At 50.7% G+C, this 16,568-nt stretch overlaps 7 protein-coding genes across 7 annotated transcripts in view; 2 read left to right on the top strand and 5 right to left on the bottom strand.

Annotated features, from left to right (window-relative positions):
* Window positions 1-847, bottom strand: part of GCG54_00006815 (uncharacterized protein) — a gene marked incomplete at both ends in the record, with an annotated part of 7,596 nt that extends 6,749 nt beyond the window's left edge. The window contains one exon of the mRNA XM_045406812.1: window positions 542-847. Coding sequence (XP_045267358.1) covers window positions 542-847 — 306 coding nt within the window. The remainder of the gene's footprint in view (window positions 1-541) is intronic.
* Window positions 848-1,525: 678 nt separating this feature from the next.
* On the bottom strand, window positions 1,526-2,899 carry GCG54_00006814 (uncharacterized protein; the record flags this gene model as incomplete). The annotated part of the gene is made up of 1 exon (XM_045406811.1): window positions 1,526-2,899. The coding sequence occupies one exon, from the start codon at window positions 2,897-2,899 to the stop codon at window positions 1,526-1,528; it is 1,374 nt and encodes a 457-aa protein (XP_045267357.1).
* Window positions 2,900-5,290: 2,391 nt separating this feature from the next.
* Window positions 5,291-6,067, bottom strand: GCG54_00006813 (putative triosephosphate isomerase; the record flags this gene model as incomplete). Its single annotated transcript, XM_045406810.1, has 1 exon — window positions 5,291-6,067. The coding sequence occupies one exon, from the start codon at window positions 6,065-6,067 to the stop codon at window positions 5,291-5,293; it is 777 nt and encodes a 258-aa protein (XP_045267356.1).
* Window positions 6,068-6,944: 877 nt separating this feature from the next.
* On the bottom strand, window positions 6,945-7,471 carry GCG54_00006812 (putative ribose 5-phosphate isomerase; the record flags this gene model as incomplete). Its single annotated transcript, XM_045406809.1, has 2 exons — window positions 6,945-7,370; window positions 7,424-7,471. 2 exons carry the CDS (start codon window positions 7,469-7,471, stop codon window positions 6,945-6,947), a joined length of 474 nt encoding a protein of 157 aa, XP_045267355.1.
* Window positions 7,472-8,036: 565 nt separating this feature from the next.
* On the top strand, window positions 8,037-9,818 carry GCG54_00006811 (Dihydroxyacetone kinase 1; the record flags this gene model as incomplete). Its single annotated transcript, XM_045406808.1, has 1 exon — window positions 8,037-9,818. The coding sequence occupies one exon, from the start codon at window positions 8,037-8,039 to the stop codon at window positions 9,816-9,818; it is 1,782 nt and encodes a 593-aa protein (XP_045267354.1).
* Window positions 9,819-11,150: 1,332 nt separating this feature from the next.
* GCG54_00006810 (putative transcriptional regulatory protein) lies at window positions 11,151-13,565 on the top strand (the record flags this gene model as incomplete). The annotated part of the gene is made up of 4 exons (XM_045406807.1): window positions 11,151-12,213; window positions 12,274-12,406; window positions 12,504-12,797; window positions 12,854-13,565. The coding sequence occupies 4 exons, from the start codon at window positions 11,151-11,153 to the stop codon at window positions 13,563-13,565; spliced, it is 2,202 nt and encodes a 733-aa protein (XP_045267353.1).
* Window positions 13,566-13,789: 224 nt separating this feature from the next.
* Window positions 13,790-15,688, bottom strand: GCG54_00006809 (uncharacterized protein; the record flags this gene model as incomplete). Its single annotated transcript, XM_045406806.1, has 2 exons — window positions 13,790-15,061; window positions 15,407-15,688. 2 exons carry the CDS (start codon window positions 15,686-15,688, stop codon window positions 13,790-13,792), a joined length of 1,554 nt encoding a protein of 517 aa, XP_045267352.1.
* Between the last annotated feature and the right edge of the window lie 880 nt (window positions 15,689-16,568).

The following is a 16,568-nucleotide window of genomic DNA, read 5'->3' as shown; positions in this document are numbered from 1 at the left end:
TAACTAAGTATTATCTATATAATAATAAACTCTTACTTAATATTATAAATAAGTTAAGCTATTAGGGGATTTATTACTCTAGTTAATTACTAGAACTATTTATTCTAAAAAACTTATATTAAGCTTTTTAATATATTTTTATATTACTTAGAGTTATATAAAACTTATACTAAATAGATATATAAAACTATACTATAGGTTTCTTTTTCTATTCCTTAGTAATATTATCTTAATCTCCTATAAGATTTACTAGTTAATTAGTATAAGGATAGAGTAATTAATTAAATTAGTAATACCTCTATAAATAAATTAATTACTATAGAGGTATTAAATATATACCTTATATTTCTATTATATAGTTATATATTTAAATACTACTATAATTATAATAATTAATAGTAATTAAGGTACTAGTAATAAGTTTAACGTATTTTATATATAATATAGTAAAATACGCGTTATAGCGTAAAATTAGCTTTTTTTTATATTTTTATATAAGCGGGGAAAAAAAGGGGGGGCGGACGCTATCAACGCAACGGACTGTAAATGATAGAGGCGAGTCATGAATTAGAACCTTGCCCAAGAATGAATCAAGTTGTAATATTTGGGAACTCGCGGCCTTCAACGCTTCCTCCAGGGCTATTGTGCTTGGAACTGACGACTTCGGAAGATTATCCGTGAGCGTGCCGATCTGTGTTAAAAGCAGTTGAAAGGATCTCCGATACCGAATGGTTGATTCAACTTCGTCTTTGCGGCACTGGACTCCTTCGATGTATGCACTGATTGCCGAGCTCACCTGGATGCCGAGGGAGACGACTCCAACAACTGTTCCGAGAACCTCCGCCATGGTCTGGTTTCGCGATTGACAGGTATACCTTTGCTCGAGGGTGGGCTCCTGTTGGGTTGGGTGCTGCGATTGAACACACTTTGCACTCAACTGAGGATGCCAACTCCATCAACACGGTTGCGAATTAGGCACTGAAAGTTGTGAAGCGAAAAAGAGGAAAAGGGTGAAGGGATGGTCGGCTCCTTCTCATCATGATCAGGCCGGCGAATGAGATCTGTCAACGTGTCAGGCGGCTTATCCTGCATCGATGACTGACCTTGGCGCGGCGCAGCACTTTAGACTTGAACACAACCCAAATCTCACTTGTAATTGCAGTGCAACCACTTTCTGACCACGCGACTTTCTCAATGGATGTCGCAATGTGGGGCCGTCAAGGCACGAGAACCGAATGCGAATATGTTCTTATCTCGATCTCGGCAACCCCGTTGACATTGTGCGGGGTGAAAGCGAATAACCCCGCTTGCTTCTGTTATTTGTATCCTCCCACCGGCATTGTCAGATGCCAGGTGTGCATTCAAATAGCTCAAGATTGGACACATCAAGACTCTGGGACTGGGATGTTCATGTACATTGTATGGAGAAGATAACTATTTACATTGGCAGTGGATTCATGATCGACGACGGACGAGCCAGCGCTTGCAGTCCAAGACTGCTTCCCATTCGCACCTGCAATCCTCCTTAATACTCTCTGCACCACGCTAGCTCACCGAGCTTAAGCAGTGGTCCGAGATAAGACACAGGAAGCACAAGTCCACCGTTCATCCAATCGCAGAGAGTACCCCATGCCTTGTCGTTATCGCAATTGGTGAACTGCTTGTTAGCTGTCCTAGACTCAGTGACAGTGGTTTGGCCGTCGTAGGCATACTCGCACCATCCATGCGATGCCAAGCACGTCACCTTGCTGGTGCCGTCGAAGCTGGGGTCTCTGCCTTGGCAGTCCTCGACCTTGAAGATCTCGCTCAGATTCGCCCAGCTCTTGTCGTGGATCTTGTTCAGCACATCGACGTAGTCGTTCTTCCACTCCTTGGGGTTGTGCAGCGCGTAAGAGCTGCCCGTGTCGGGGTCAATCCAGAACTGGTAACAGTTGCCCGCGGGGCCAAGTCCGGGGCATGAGATGTGGCCGTTGGTTTGGGGTGCAAAGTCAAGCGCGTTCACATTAGTTGAGCGGGCGGAGACGATGCCGTTGGCTTTGAAGGCTTGTGAGAGGACGAAAAGTTGTAAATCATGGTAAAGCTCGGTGGCTTGAAGGTTCAAGCTGGTGACAGCCCGTTGGCTGAAACCACCGGGCTCAGTGGCAGCAATGAAAAGGGTGCTGTTCTGTTGAAGCTCCTTCAGGGCGTTCTCAAGGCTACCTTGGTAGTCAATGACAAGCTGGGCGAGCTCGCTGCCAATCTTGCCCAGCGTGATGAAGCGAGAGTTGGAAGACCCGGAAACCGAACTCATGAAGAACGAGCTCATGCCGGTGACAACAGCCATGCCCGTAGCAACACCGGCCAAAAGGGGGTTGGCAAAAGCACCAACGGCTGCCAACCAAAAACCGCCGGAGATCGAAGTCCATAATAGAGTGCTCGGGACCTGTGGGTCGGTAGATGGGGAAACGGTAGCAACGATATCCCCGATTGTGTCGGCAGCGAGCGAATGTCCGTTCCAGAGGGCCTCTGAAAACTGGTTAAAGAACTGCGAAATTGCGTAGATGTTCCAAAGAGTGTAAAATTGCTGAGGCGAGTAGTAATTCGCAGCAACACCTGCTGTTTCGAAAGCTCCGCAGGTATCACGAGTGAGTGTGTCGCAGGTTCGGCCGCCGTAACCATTGAAGGCCAGAAAACATTGGGCGAATCCCAAGTTGTCGCAGTCGGCCTTCGTGCCGTTTTCGGCAATCCACTTCGTGATGTAGTCGGTTACATTCAGTTGCGCCCAGCATTCGGGCTTGAGTCCTGTCTCTGAATCTGGAGAACAGTCCAATGTCTGGCGGGTCACGAGGACGTCGTCTGGAGAGATGGCGGCCACTGCAGCAACCAGCAGCCCGACGGTGAGAAACGATCGGATTGCCATTGCAATAAAAGGCAATAACTGAAAAAACAAAAAGCAAAAAAAGAGTGACGATTGTAAATGAGAGTCAGGCCTGGTTCCTTGTCTACCACTTCATGAGAATCTGGGGTTGGGTGCTCATTGAGATTTGTACTCTACGACGATGTCTAAGTTTACCAGTTAAGGTGACGTCAAGTGAGTCTGTCACCGTATGTACCGAAAGATAAGCCTTTCATTATTTTGACTCAGGAGCATAGATTTGATCTGCATTTTCAGCGCGTTTTTTATATGAAGGAGCACAGCTTTAAAGCGTGCAAATATGGGGCTGAGCCAGGTCATTGACTCGGAGCGCACCCACCACAATTCCGGCTCCACCGACACCGACTTCAACGCCGGACGAGGGATCGAGACAACACCGCAAAAAAAGGATTAATCGACCGGGCCCGCCTTCAAAGTTGCGGGTAGAATCTGCTTTGCCCAGACGAAAATAGTCTCTGCGACACGGCATGCATGCATTCCATCTCACCATCACTTGGCGAACTGACGAAAAGAGTCAAAAGACTCCCCTTCACTGATCATGAGACGGGAAAATCATTTGCCGTCGGCCAGTCTTGTTGAGCACTTGATTGGTTTCTCTTGAACTCTGGACTGAAATTCCGCTGACTTAATATCCAGCGCCGTGGTTCATCCTTCATCGCCGAGAAGTTCATCACGTGGAAGATATAACAACATCTAATAACACAATGCTTAGCAAAGCTTTGACAGGAGCAGGGCTGGGATGGACGTAGAAGAGGTGTGATTGAGTCTCAATTAGACGTTCGGCAATTGAAAATCGATTCCCGCGGCATGCGGAAGAGAGGATGCGCATGTCACCCGCTGGTTGAGACGGCCCGAAAAAGCCATTGTCGAGGAGTTAAGCCAAGCAACGAATCATAATGCTAGCTGCAAACACGTTTTCTGATTGCCAGGGTATCCCAGGGAGGCTATGAACACCGTGTGCGATGGGTTGCAACGCATCACCACCGCTGCCAATAACACCTAGAATTATGACAGACTGCAAAGCAACAGTTATCAACTTGCCATTGAGCGCATTCGATATCGAAGCAACTAGCACAGCTCCTTTTCCCCCTAACCGTGTCTCTCGTAGGGCAGGTCCCGCGATTTGACAGGTCGGAAAGTGAAGCTTGCGCCTCGAAAGTTGGAAATCGGAATCATTTACTTACATGTACGGAGGTACCCACAGAACAACATCGTCATGAGCGATTAATATATTGATTCTGACTCTCTGCTGACCGCCACGGGACTACTCGTGGATACCCAACGATGATGAACTATTCGCCGGCTGTATCCTCATTGAGACACGGCCAATGGAACAGATGCACTGAGACATCGAGTTAAGGTCCTCTGTACGTTGAGGAGCTGAGAACACAGAATCTGATTTTGTCACGCTGAACTAGTCATGCGGTGGGAGAGATCGGTCATGTTCCGATAAGACATCATGGGCCTTCACAGAGCCGGCAGAGTCGCGTTTCATTTTGCCCTCAGCGCCCTAGAGGCCCAATCAAAATACAAAGAGTCACGCCGCTTTCTCGGCTTTGAAGGTGTCACTGTAGGCGGCCGCTCCCGGTTGCTGTTAAAAATACCTTTTCCCAGCGGGAAAAGCCGAACCAGATCTGAGCCGCGCCGAGGCAGTCACGACATCGACGCCCTAAACTGCCGCGGTGGACTTTTGACATGACAACAAGGAATTGTCGCTTATGAGCTGCGACGCTGTTTTAAAATCTAACGTCTGGTGCCGAAGGGAAGTGTAATATTGACGGCTACTCCGGTACGACGCTGGCTTCTTGCTTTGAGGAACATATATCTATCTTCAAGATTTATCTGGGACCGATAGTCATACTCAATTCTCCTTCTAATACAGCCTTGTACTTGATGAGTAAGAGCTTTATCGGTTACTTGAAAAGTGCTTGACGCTGTTGTTTTCCCAGGTTTACAGGACTGGGTCGTTAATCGGATCGCTTGCGCCGGGACTCATGTGCTCTGGTCAATGGCAAGATGAGAAGCGCCTTACTTCCTCTTTTCCAGGCCCGGGTGGGGAACAGCATCACGAGACCGGTTTTCAAACGCAGGGAAAACCCGAGTCCGACGTCAAAATAGGAGTATCAAATGAGTATGTCAAATATCACAATTCCATCTGCGTTGGCGACGGAAAGTGCGGCACGGATTTCTGGGCAGCAGGGGGCCTGAGTCGTGGTGTGTCTTGAACGCACGATTCCTGCCGACAACGACTTGTCGAATACGACCAACGGCATTGGGATGAACAGTCACGAAGAGCTTATTTTGCCTTTGACATGTTTCGAATTTTCGTTTAACAGGAGCATGTCATCTTCTCCTTATTATCGCATGCCCCCCACCTCATGCTTTGAAGCTGGCGACCTCTGATATCGTCTTCATGAATCGAGCAGCATCATGCCCGAACCTGCCGAGGAACAAGCCATCCACCGCCTCTCCAAGTTTCTTGAAAAGCCCAGGTCCAGCACTGCCACCATATATAACCCTGGTAGTTCCTTTTCTTTTCTTCATGCTCTCATAAGCTCTGATGCCTTTCACCACTGAGATGACGTGGTCCTCGCTGGCGGGCTGGTCAGCACCAATAGCCCAGACCGGCTCGTATGCGATGATGACTTCCGCAGAATCAGGGATATCAGCCAAGGCTTGGTCAACTTGAATTTGGCACTCATCAAGTGCAACTTGCACATCGCCCCTCGTCTTCTCGCCGATGCAAATCAGCGGGGCCATGCCATTTCTGCTCGCAGCCGCAGCCTTTTTGGCGGTGATCTGGTCGTCTTCACCAAATATCCTCCTCCTCTCTGCATGTCCAACCTCGACTATTGATACACCAGCCTCGCTCAACACCGAGGGGCTGACCTCTCCGGTGTAGGCGCCGAAGTCTTCCCAATGGCAGTCCTGTGCGCCAAGCCGGATCGGCACGGGAGAGGACTTTAGTAGTTGACTGACAGGATAGATGGAGACGAAGTCGGGGATGAGAAAGATGTCGACATTTTCAAAGGTGCTTGGAGGAAGAGAGCTGAGTTGTGATTGAACTTCTTTGGTGAAGTCGATGGTCCGTTGGAGAGGGAAGTATGTCTTAGTCGAGAGGCCAATCAGCCTCCGTTGTGGGGATGCAGCCATGACGGATATGTGAGTATGATTTTGCTGGAAAAATAATCAAGTCAGGGACCTTCGAAGCTATTGGGAGGCTTCCATCGCATGAAAACGGTGCTCCCATACCTAAATAGCGGTGCCGCGGAAAATCGGGGGGTTCTCCGCGCCGGCGAGCTCGAGCGGAGTCACGGCGCATGGACTTGCGGAAAAGCCCACTTGGGATGTCCAACTGTGCGGGCCGATCGTCCGACCCGCGTATCCGCCCGGAGTCAGGTTACTGGGTACCGCTGTCAGCTATTTTGTGTTCTGACATAATGGAAACTGGATGAAAGCAACATGACAGATGAAGCTTGCTGGGGTTTTCTCCGGAACGCTTATTGTGTTTCATCGATCTCATCCATTACCTAACTGATTAATAAACTTAATAGGTTAATTCATCATGATGAAAGTTGCGGCTGAACACCTTGCATTGACTTTGTTCTGGCGATTCCTCGCGTCATCTTCTCCTCGTAGTTTCTCTGTGAATTCTTTTGTATCACAAGTATGCTCCAATTACCATGACTTGGTGAAAATAAAGACATGTGTTGTGTTGCTCACCTCAGCGGGGCCCAGTATCCATGCCCGAACTGTCACAGTAATTCAAGATGAAACTTCCCTTGCAAGACTAAAAGCTGACCAGATAACTCTGGTTATCACCCCTTACTGGAACAAGCACTGGTCGAAGTGTTTTACTCATTTCCCCATGCAATAAAACCCCTCGCTAGGTGTTCTATGAAACCAGGTTCCTCATTACTACGATTGGCATGATGAAGTAAACAAGTATTGTGGCATCACAGTAGCGTGAAAAGTCGAAGCGGATGTTGAACTAGAAAACGACTTTCAATTATCTACTTTTGGTCATAATCTAGGCTTCCAGACTGTTGATAACCTGGACCTTTGCAGCACTGCCGCTCTTGGGGTCAAACTCATAACTCAGCCACTCCTTCGCAAGTCGTCTGGCGAGCTCCTGGCCAATCACCCTCTCGCCCATACACAGAACCTGGGCATCATTGCTCAGAATGGAGCGCTCTACACTGAAGCTGTCGTGTGCTGTTACAGCTCTGATGCCCTTGACCTTGTTGGCGGCGATGGCCATGCCGAGTCCAGTGCCGCAGATGAGAAGGGCACGATCGGCCTTGCCGTCAGCGACCATCTGTGCAGCGGCAGCGGCTCTGTGAGGGTACGCAGTCTTGTCGGTGCCCTCATGGCTACCAACATCCTCGACAAATTCTACTCTGGCATCCTTCTCAAAGTCTGCCTTGATCGTGTCTTTGTACTTGATGCCGGCCTCCTGTTCTGGCGGGTTAGCGGGGTCTCATGCAACGAAGGAGACGGTTTTCTTACGTCGCAGCCGACGACAATGCGGTACTTCTGGCCCGGGTTGCTGCCCATTTTGGTTTGTTTTGATGATTTCGAGTATGATAAGAAAGGCAGGAGTGTGATGGGCGATGGTGTAAGGTGCAGTTGTACTTGCTCGTATTGTCAATGATTACCCTTCGATGTTTCATCCAAGAGGGGAGATTGGGAGCTGTTTTGAAGCAGGAGAGGCAAAACGCGTCACCTGGGTGGTCGGATAATCGCACACCAGACCCGAGGTGGCGGAAGAGCGGAAAATCGGCAGATGAAGGGGACCACACACATGCCTGCACAGAGTAGCAGTATGAATCACACTTGCGGAAGTGTGAAGACGGGGTAGGCCAACCCCAGCCGATCTTCCATTGCGGAAATCCGGGGTGCAGCAGGCCGATTGCCCGCTAGATCCCTTGTTGACAACCGACCCCCGCACAGCCCTTAAGATATTACCCACCCGTCATCCTACATTATGTCCCAAGTTCAGTCCGAACAAACTCCTGTCAGGTCATTCCATCTTCAATTCATCTGTTCGTCTTTCAGATCATCTCAAAACTTCCCCCCTATTGCCGAATTCACACTTTCCTCAACCCAGACATTAGACACCATGTCAGACCGTCACATCTTCCAGTCCGCAGATGGACTGGTTGACAAGTGTCTGAGAGGCCTCATCGCCTACAACCCCTCTCTGGGCCTTGATGCCTCCAACCGCGTCGTATTCGACACAACTTACGACAAGTCCAATATCAGCATCATCTCTGGCGGAGGATCAGGTCACGAGCCAGCATGGTCCGGCTACGTTGGAAAGAACATGCTTGCTGCCTCCGTGGCCGGTGACATCTTCGCCAGCCCCTCAGCAAAGCAGATCTTGGCCGGCATCGAGGCTGTTCCTTCAGACGTTGGCACCCTTCTCGTTGTCACGAACTACACTGGCGACTGCCTTCACTTCGGACTCGCCAGCGAGAAGGCCAGGAGTAAGGGACACAACTGCCGCATCATCATCTGCGGTGACGACGTCTCGGTTGGCAAGAAGAAGGGCAGCTTGGTTGGCAGACGCGGTCTTGCAGGCCAGCTTGGTGTTCTCAAGGTCACTTGCGGCGCTGCCGGTGTAAAGGCCGGATCCTTCGATGAGATCTACCAACTTGGTGTTGCGGTTGAGAACGAGATCGTCTCCATCGCAGCCACCCTCGATCACTGCCACGTCCCTGGACGCACCGAACACGCTCAGCTCAAGGCCGATGAGCTGGAGATCGGCACTGGTCCACACAACGAGCCTGGCTACAAGAAGCTTTCTCCCAGGCCATCCCCTAAAGACCTGGTCGACCAGCTCTTGGAGTACTGCCTAAAAGAGGACGACCCTGAGCGATCCTATGTCAAGTTCACTCCCGGCGACGAGACCATTCTTCTGGTCAGCAACTTCGGCGGCATCTCCTACCTGGAGCAGGGTGCGCTGGTTGATGAAGTCCTCCAGCAGTTAGAGCAGAAGTGGAACGTCAAGCCAGTCAGAGTATTCGCTGGTCCTCTCGAGACTTCACTCAATGCACCTGCCTTCTCACTATCCCTCATGAACATCACAGCAGCCTCGAAGAAGTGCTCCTTCTCAGTTGAGCAGATCAAGGAGTTTGTCGACATCAAGACCAACACCCACTGGGAATCCATGGCCGGAGCCCAGACCGTACGACGCGATCGCCAGTCCCAAATCGTCCACGCTGCCCCCGAAGAACCCAAGACGATCGATGCGAACAACGACGTGAAGATGGACCCCGCGATTCTGAAGTCCATGCTGCGCGCGGCTTGCTCTGCAGTGATCGACGCCGAACCCGACATTACAAAGTGGGACATGATCATGGGTGATGGAGACTGTGGAGAAACACTCCAGACCGGCGCATCGCACCTCCTGGAGGCACTGGACAAGAAGGGCGTCGCCGATGGCGGCTCTATTGTCGCTGTCTTGCATGAGCTGGAAGACATCGTCGAGAGCAAGATGGGTGGCACACTGGGCGGCATCCTGGGCATCTTCTTTGTGTCCCTGTGCAACTCCGTCAAGGAGAACGCGCCCCTTGCCAAGTCCAAGGGCATCCTGTCCGTCTGGCAATTGGCCCTCGCTTCCGCGCTGGAGCACCTCAGTCACTACACCCCCGCGAAGGTGGGCGACCGCACAGTCCTCGACGTCCTGATTCCCTTCGTGGAGAGCATCAGGAACGGAGGCTTCGACTCCGCCGTCCAGGCGGCCGTCGACGGCGCGGAGGCAACTAGAACCGCAAAGGCAAAGCTCGGTCGGGCGACGTACGTTGGGAGCACGACGGAAAATGGAGGTGCCCAACCCCCCGACCCCGGCGCGTGGGGTGCGATGGTGGCAATCAGGGGTTTGCAGACTGGCTTGGCGTAATTGGTACGCAACTCGGATATTCAAAATTATTAGCGGTTAATAGAGTAAGATTCCTCCACTTTTCGGCGTCCCTCTCAACAATCATTCTGACATCAGTCTGTAGATAGGTAGCGGCTGGTGTTTCCCAATTCCAATTATTGAACCAAAAAAGATGGACACACAAAGATGGAGCTCCCGGCGTGTCACGTAATGACCAAATCATTCACAGCACAGAAAGCAAACCCAACGTCTCCGAGATCCCCGTTGATGCGGAAAAGGGTTTGCCACACTTCCGCCGCCTTCGTGTTGAGTTTTTGATACACACCTGACCTCACGTTTATCCCGAACAGAGTATGCCGCGTGGGGCAACCCCTCCCCAGACCCCGAGCATCGTCGTTCGAGACCAACAAGTGCCCGAGTGGTTGTTTCTCGGTGATTTCAGGCTGTTTGCGCCGGATTACCCGATTAGGAAACCCGAGGGCTGAAGCCGGTGTGGACGCCCGGGATCCGTGGTTGGTTGGTTCATCTTTCCCGCCTGGAACGGCCTTTGAGCTTGGGTGGAGAGGGGTTCCATGCGGAGTCCGGGGTGTTCGCGGGGCATTTGGAGGGAAGACGGGGTCTCGTGAGGCTCCTGTGATCGGACGACCCGCCGGGGAACTGGGAATGTTGAGTCCATCTCCTTATTTATGGGTTTTCTTAGGCAGCTAAACCAAGTCTAGCAGTTCCACCATGAGACAAGTCTGACCAGATCGTGCATTACACTCCGGACGGATGCTGATTCAGGGTCCAAGGGGCAAAAGGGGTTGAGTTGACAGCAGCAGCAGCAGCAGCAATCAACACAAGCGAGCACAGCTGACGAGGAGGAGCTCTGAGCTTCACACAGAACAGCTAGCTGTGTCTTTGAAATACGGATCCCCGGATTGTCACACGCCCAATACTTCGCCTCGTTTATCCACAATACCGGTGGACCGGACAGTTCACCGCGTTCTGGCCAGAACCTTACCTTGAGCCATCCATGGCAACGTCACCCATCCATCAGTGCTGTTTTGTTGGTTTGTGCCCGTTGGCTGGGCTGTTATGCGCTAAACCAGGGGGAGATCCTGCGCTTACACCTTCCCCTCACATCGTCAACTTTTTTTTGGCAGCACGATCGGCATAAACGGACGCGGTCGGTCGACACCCCGAACCGAACCGTGACGTGCCCCTCACCTCACGATGTTTTTTTGCTGTGCGCAATTGGGGAGCTTTCCTGGTCTGCAGCCATTTTTTTGAGTCTTAACCTTTAACGAGTATCAGCGCTTCTTTGCTCTTACACCTAACTCGACATACGATACCCAATTGCTCGAAACGACGATGCCCCCCGACCGACATGCGAGCCGCGCCAGTTTTGCATGCACTCGTTGCAAAAAAGATAAAAGACGATGCGATATTTCCCAGGTTTTGAGTGAAGGAGGAAGATCTTGCACCCTATGTCGGAACAAGAATGAGAAGTGCGAAGTGCGGTATGGCGAAGACAAGCGCAGCCATCGCCGACCGAGCGAGTCCAAGGCACTGCACCAGCGGATGCAGGCTCTCGAGGAGTTCGTGAGAAATGCCTCCCGTGTTGACGGTCAATCATTCAGCATATTCAAAGACGACGACAGTTCTAGAAGCTTGAGGCAATTCTCTTTTCCAAGTCCTGCCAGCTCTTCTAGTCCCGGTACACACACTAGGACCGTTTCGATGCCCTCTTATGAGAAGCCAGAGACTTGGATCACAACGCCCCGAGCCGAACCTACACCGAACTCCCTCCGATCTGAGTCAGTCTCGAGCGATCATATTCCATACAATGAGCCCATGCTTGAGCAATTGTGCTTTCCTTCAGCAATGGATGAGGCCGTGCAAGAAGAGGGCGCCGCAGAGAATGATGCATATTTGGGATACACCAGTATGTTTCCTTACTTGGAAGAGGATGCTAGTGCAAGAGGTTCCAAAGCCATTTGCCCAACACCTCTTGCGAATAGACGGCCTTGCGTACCATCTGAAGTACTTCCCGAGCCAGAACCCATTGTCGCGCATCTTCTCGACCTCTTTTGGCAGTGGCAGGCGCCTCATTTGCTCGTAATCGATCGCGACTTGTTTGTCCGTCATCGGAAGCTTTGGGACGACAGTGGAGGTCAAGGCGACCGCACTTTCTACACTCCTACTCTATTGTACGCGATACTTTCGCTGGCCTCGATGATCAGTCTGGACAAGGGCGTTGTGCGTTACTCTGCATCATCTGGCGGGCTTGCTGGCGACAATTTTGCGACAAGGGCGCGTGAGCTGCTCGAGTTAGAGCTTGAGCACCCAACCACCACAACAGTCCAAACAGCCTTGATCCTGGGGTTTAGGTTTGAGGCAGCAGGGCATGCTTCTCTGGGCTGGATGTACAGTGGTGAGTTTTCAATAGTCCAATATGCCCTCGCGAGACACTGACCAAGAATCCGTTCTTCAGGCATGGCATTCAGGATAGCAAGCGACCTGAGGTTGCATCTTGACTGCTCAAAATCGTTGAGGTCTGGGAGAATGAGCTCTGATGAGGCGAGACTGAGGCAAAGAGTATTTTGGGCATGCCATCAAGCAGATGCGTAAGTGCGAAGGAAAGCTAACTATATTCCTACTTTTCTGATGCTAACAATCTCCCAGTTTGCTAAGTACGTGTCGTGGGCGTCCAAATACATTCAGAGATGACGATATTACGACGTCCGTACCAGAACGGCAAGCAGAGAAGGTGGAAGTTGGCGGCTATGAAGACTGCTCTTTATGCTATCTCCATGCATCTTCAACTCTGTCCATTTTGTCTTCGAAAACCCAGACTATGATTTACGGTCAAAGAAACCGACGAACGCCGAGCGAGCTGAGATCAACAGCTCGGCGGTTGCACGAAGAGTTGTGGCGGTGGCATCGGATGTTGCCACAAAAATTTAGATGGTCTAGCGACGAAAGCGCCAAACCATCATCAGAAGTCTTGCTCCTGCAGTATGTCTCCAATGACCCGCTTAACTCTAAGTTGCTGACCATGGTTTTTGTTCCAGCATGACTTTCTACTTCAACCTCATCATGCTCCATCGACCTTTTATGAATCATTCTAGAGTCGCCACAGATCTCGACGTGCAAGCTTCTGCCTCTTTCAACTCAACAACCGTGTGCTGTGAAGCTGCGACCAAAATAACGAAACTAGCCTTTGCCTACCGAAACCTGTACAACGTCAAGCAGATGCCACCATCTGCAATTCACTTCATTTTTATTGCTGGAACAATACACCTCATGACCAGCCGCCTGAGCGGAAAGGCACCCCATGAACATCTTCTGCAGAGCTGCATGGAAATGCTGCCAGAGTTGAGCAACTCTTATCCTACGTCTGAAAAGGCGCATCGTATTCTAAGGGACATGAGCGAGAACTGGAAAAACTCGAACAAATCCCAAGAAGGCGTCCAGGCTGTTCATGTTAGCCAGACATTCCATGACGTTCTAGGGGAGACCACAGATCAAGGATCGGATTTTGAGGTTGCAGGCACCATAGCTAGCAAGGCCGGGGCCGCAAAATCAAGCATGGCTAAAAGCCAAGGATGCTTGATTGCGTCATCACCTACTGACATCCTTCACGACGTCAATCTATATGATGAAATCACACTTGGGCAAGGCAGTAGCAACTGTGGTTTCCTGGGCTCCGGAATGGAGTGGCTTTCGGATAATGACCTTTTCGAAAGCATAGGCGGGGCCGACGGGTCCTTTTCATACGCATAGTCTTTGTAATTTGGCCAAGACCTTGTTAGACAAAACAAAACGTTATCTGAATCCAAAGAATGTTTTGTTTCGCAACACTCCAAAACGCCATGGTGACAATGCCCTAAATCTCAAATAAGCAGGTCTTTCTTCAATATGCACACGCACGAGACCCTCCCCCGGATTCATGAATATCAAGAAACGACCGTTCTTCTTTATCTTCTTCAACAGACAAGCTTCGCATATCAATGGGGGTTTTGGCTTCTCATGAAATCGATCCAGTACCGAACATCCGGATAGCTAGAAACTCCGTTGCTTGCATCGCTTTCAGATTCACCTGTGTGCCCTTGCCACTGAGCGTCTTCGAAAAACGAGCTGCTCGAAGTGTCAGTCGAACCATCATATCTTATGAAAGGGACGCTTGTATCGCTCGAAGTCGGGTACACGGTGCTGTTGAATGAGTCAATTGATGGAGCTCCTGAAGGCGGATAGACGGTGCTGTTGAAAGAGTCAATTGACGCATTCCCTGAATCCGTATAGACGGTGCTGTTGAACGAGTCAACTGAGTGATTGCTAATTTGAGGCCAAGTGGAGGAGGCATTTGAGTTAGGCGGACAGTCAAATGGCGCGTTCCACGGACGTTGATTGTTGGCGTCAGACTCCAGTCGTTGCAGGGCAGGGTAATGGGACATAAACTGTTGTTGCATGTTGTTGGCTTCGCTGCGTAGAGTCGAGAAGACATTTAAGAACGTGGCTGCGTAGTGACTGGAATTTATCTCATGGGTTCTTCGCTGCTCCCGATACTCCCGGCTGGCCTCTTGGGCGACCCACTGACGCAACAAGCTATTGGACGGGTTCGCAATCCCTGGTCGAATGTCCGGCATCAAGACTGCGTTGACAATGAAGCTGTTACGCGAGTGGCAGGTGTTGCATAGTCCACCCTCTTGAGGGTTAGTGGGAAAACAAGTCGGCGGTGGTACATCAGTCTGGTTTAGAACGTAGACCCGGAGTGGTACGAAGCAATCTTCGCAATCCAAAGGGTGACGGCATTGAGGACATGGGAGTGGAATGAAGTCAGACTGCCGCCTCCACTCGGTCAAACAGCCGAGGCCGATGAGGTGGCCGCAAGGCAGAACGGCGGCGAGTTCCTTGTGATCGTGAGGGCCGGCAGGGTATTGTTCTGAGCTGAACGGCACCAAAGTCAGATTGTGACAAACACAGCAAGGAATCTGTATCTCAGTGTTATGGTGCTCCTCAGAGGATCCGTTGACGTAATTTTGATGAAGTCTCTCGAAGGAAGGTCTGATGTTGGGCCAATAGTCGTCTCGAATTATGGTATGCTGCGGTGCATTGTTTTGTATGATGATGTTGTTGTTGTTGTTTGCGAACTGATCGATTGCCGTTGGTCCTCCTGCGATTTCCCCGTGGTCTTCATCATGACTTTTTTCATCATCCGCCTGCGGACTTTCCTCGTTGTCGGTCATGCGTTCATCCTCGTCGGCAGGACCATTGGGTTTCTGCGGCTTATCATTGTCTTGATCTTCGTCGGGGTCGGTCATCTCGTCATCACCTTCATTGTCCTTGTTGTCATCCTTGTCTTCGTCCTTGTCTTCGTCCTGGTCTTCGTCCTGGTCTTCGTCCTGGTCTTCGTCCTGGTCTTCGTCCTGGTCTTCGGTTTGGTCTTCATCCGGGTCTTCATTGTCATCTTCCTCGTCGTTTTCACTCTCCCCTGAGTCATCCTCCTCAAGACGGGGCTTCTTCGGCGACGGCGGTGGCGACTCAGAATGACTACGACTGCGCTTGCCATTCGAATTGATCCCATCTTCATCGCTTCCCGCCTCGTTGTCACCGTGGTTCTCAACATCGTCATTGTCTTGACCTTCGTCACCGTTGTCATCGTTCTCATAGGCGTTTTCACTGACCTCTTCGTTCTCACTAACCTCTTCGCTCTCCTCCTGCTCGTCCTCCTCCTCCTCCTCCTCCTCGTCATCGTCATTGTCTTCTTCTTGCTTTGCGGCCTCGGCTGCCGCCTCTGCCACTGCCACTGCAGCAGCTTCAGCTTCGGCTTGCTCCCTTCTCCGTTGCGAACGGGTCTTCATATGGTGAGTGGACGCCGCAGGCGGATTTGTCTTTCTGGGGGCCATTTCTATGTCAGTTGAAAGAAAGGTTGCTTGCCTTCTTGTGAATATAGTCCGTGTGATATGATAATAGCTGACTTGGCTCGCTTGTGTTGGTATAGTAAGTAAGTTGAATATGCCTCCGGGGCTGCAATTGAACTTTTAAAGGCGCTTTGGCAATATTGCTGGTCCTTTCGAACCTGTCGATTTTCTGAGAATGGGTTTCCTGATGAATGTGTGGACGATAAGATGGATGAAAATGCATTGGTGTCGTTCAAGGGATGTTAAATACCACAGGCGCGGCCTACGTGGATTTCATCTCATTGCAGTTGTTCATCTGGCATTTTTTCTCATGAAAGAAACTACCTGATGTTGTTGATTCCTGAGACGGACTCTCTAGTCAAGTACCAGACAATTCCATTATGGTTTCTCTTTCACCTCTGTAACGAAGCCTCAATGACATTGGTCATTGGACAATAACAGCGTTGTGTTCAACCCTTTGCTGGACTCGACAAAGCAGTTGAGTACGGATGTCTTGTTGTCGAGGCAGGACCCGGAGTGTCTTTGTCAACTGTTATTCATCAACCAAGAGTGTCACACGAGCCGAAGCCCAGCCGACGAAGGGTCTCGCTCCGACATCTCTCGCTATGCAATTCGGATATGAGTTTAATCTACGTGGGCGACGGCACATGACCAGGAAGTGAGCCAATTGGCCGTCGGTCGTCCCCCACATCGTATTCCCAATGATCCCGGCCAACAATGGAGCTGAGCCCACCACGCTCTGCGATCTCGGCGCCTAATTCGCGCGTTTATTCAGCATTAACTCTCTTTCTAGCCCGATCAGGGCCCACCGGGCAAGTGGGCGATAATATTACAGGCCGAAGTCATCTTATCAGATCGTCTGATT

This window comes from Colletotrichum gloeosporioides (assembly GCF_011800055.1).
Source record: "Colletotrichum gloeosporioides strain Lc1 chromosome Unknown consensus_22, whole genome shotgun sequence".
Classification (NCBI taxonomy): Eukaryota; Fungi; Ascomycota; class Sordariomycetes; order Glomerellales; family Glomerellaceae; genus Colletotrichum; species Colletotrichum gloeosporioides.
Note: the sequence above shows the minus strand (reverse complement) of the source record. Positions and strands in the feature narration are given on the sequence as shown.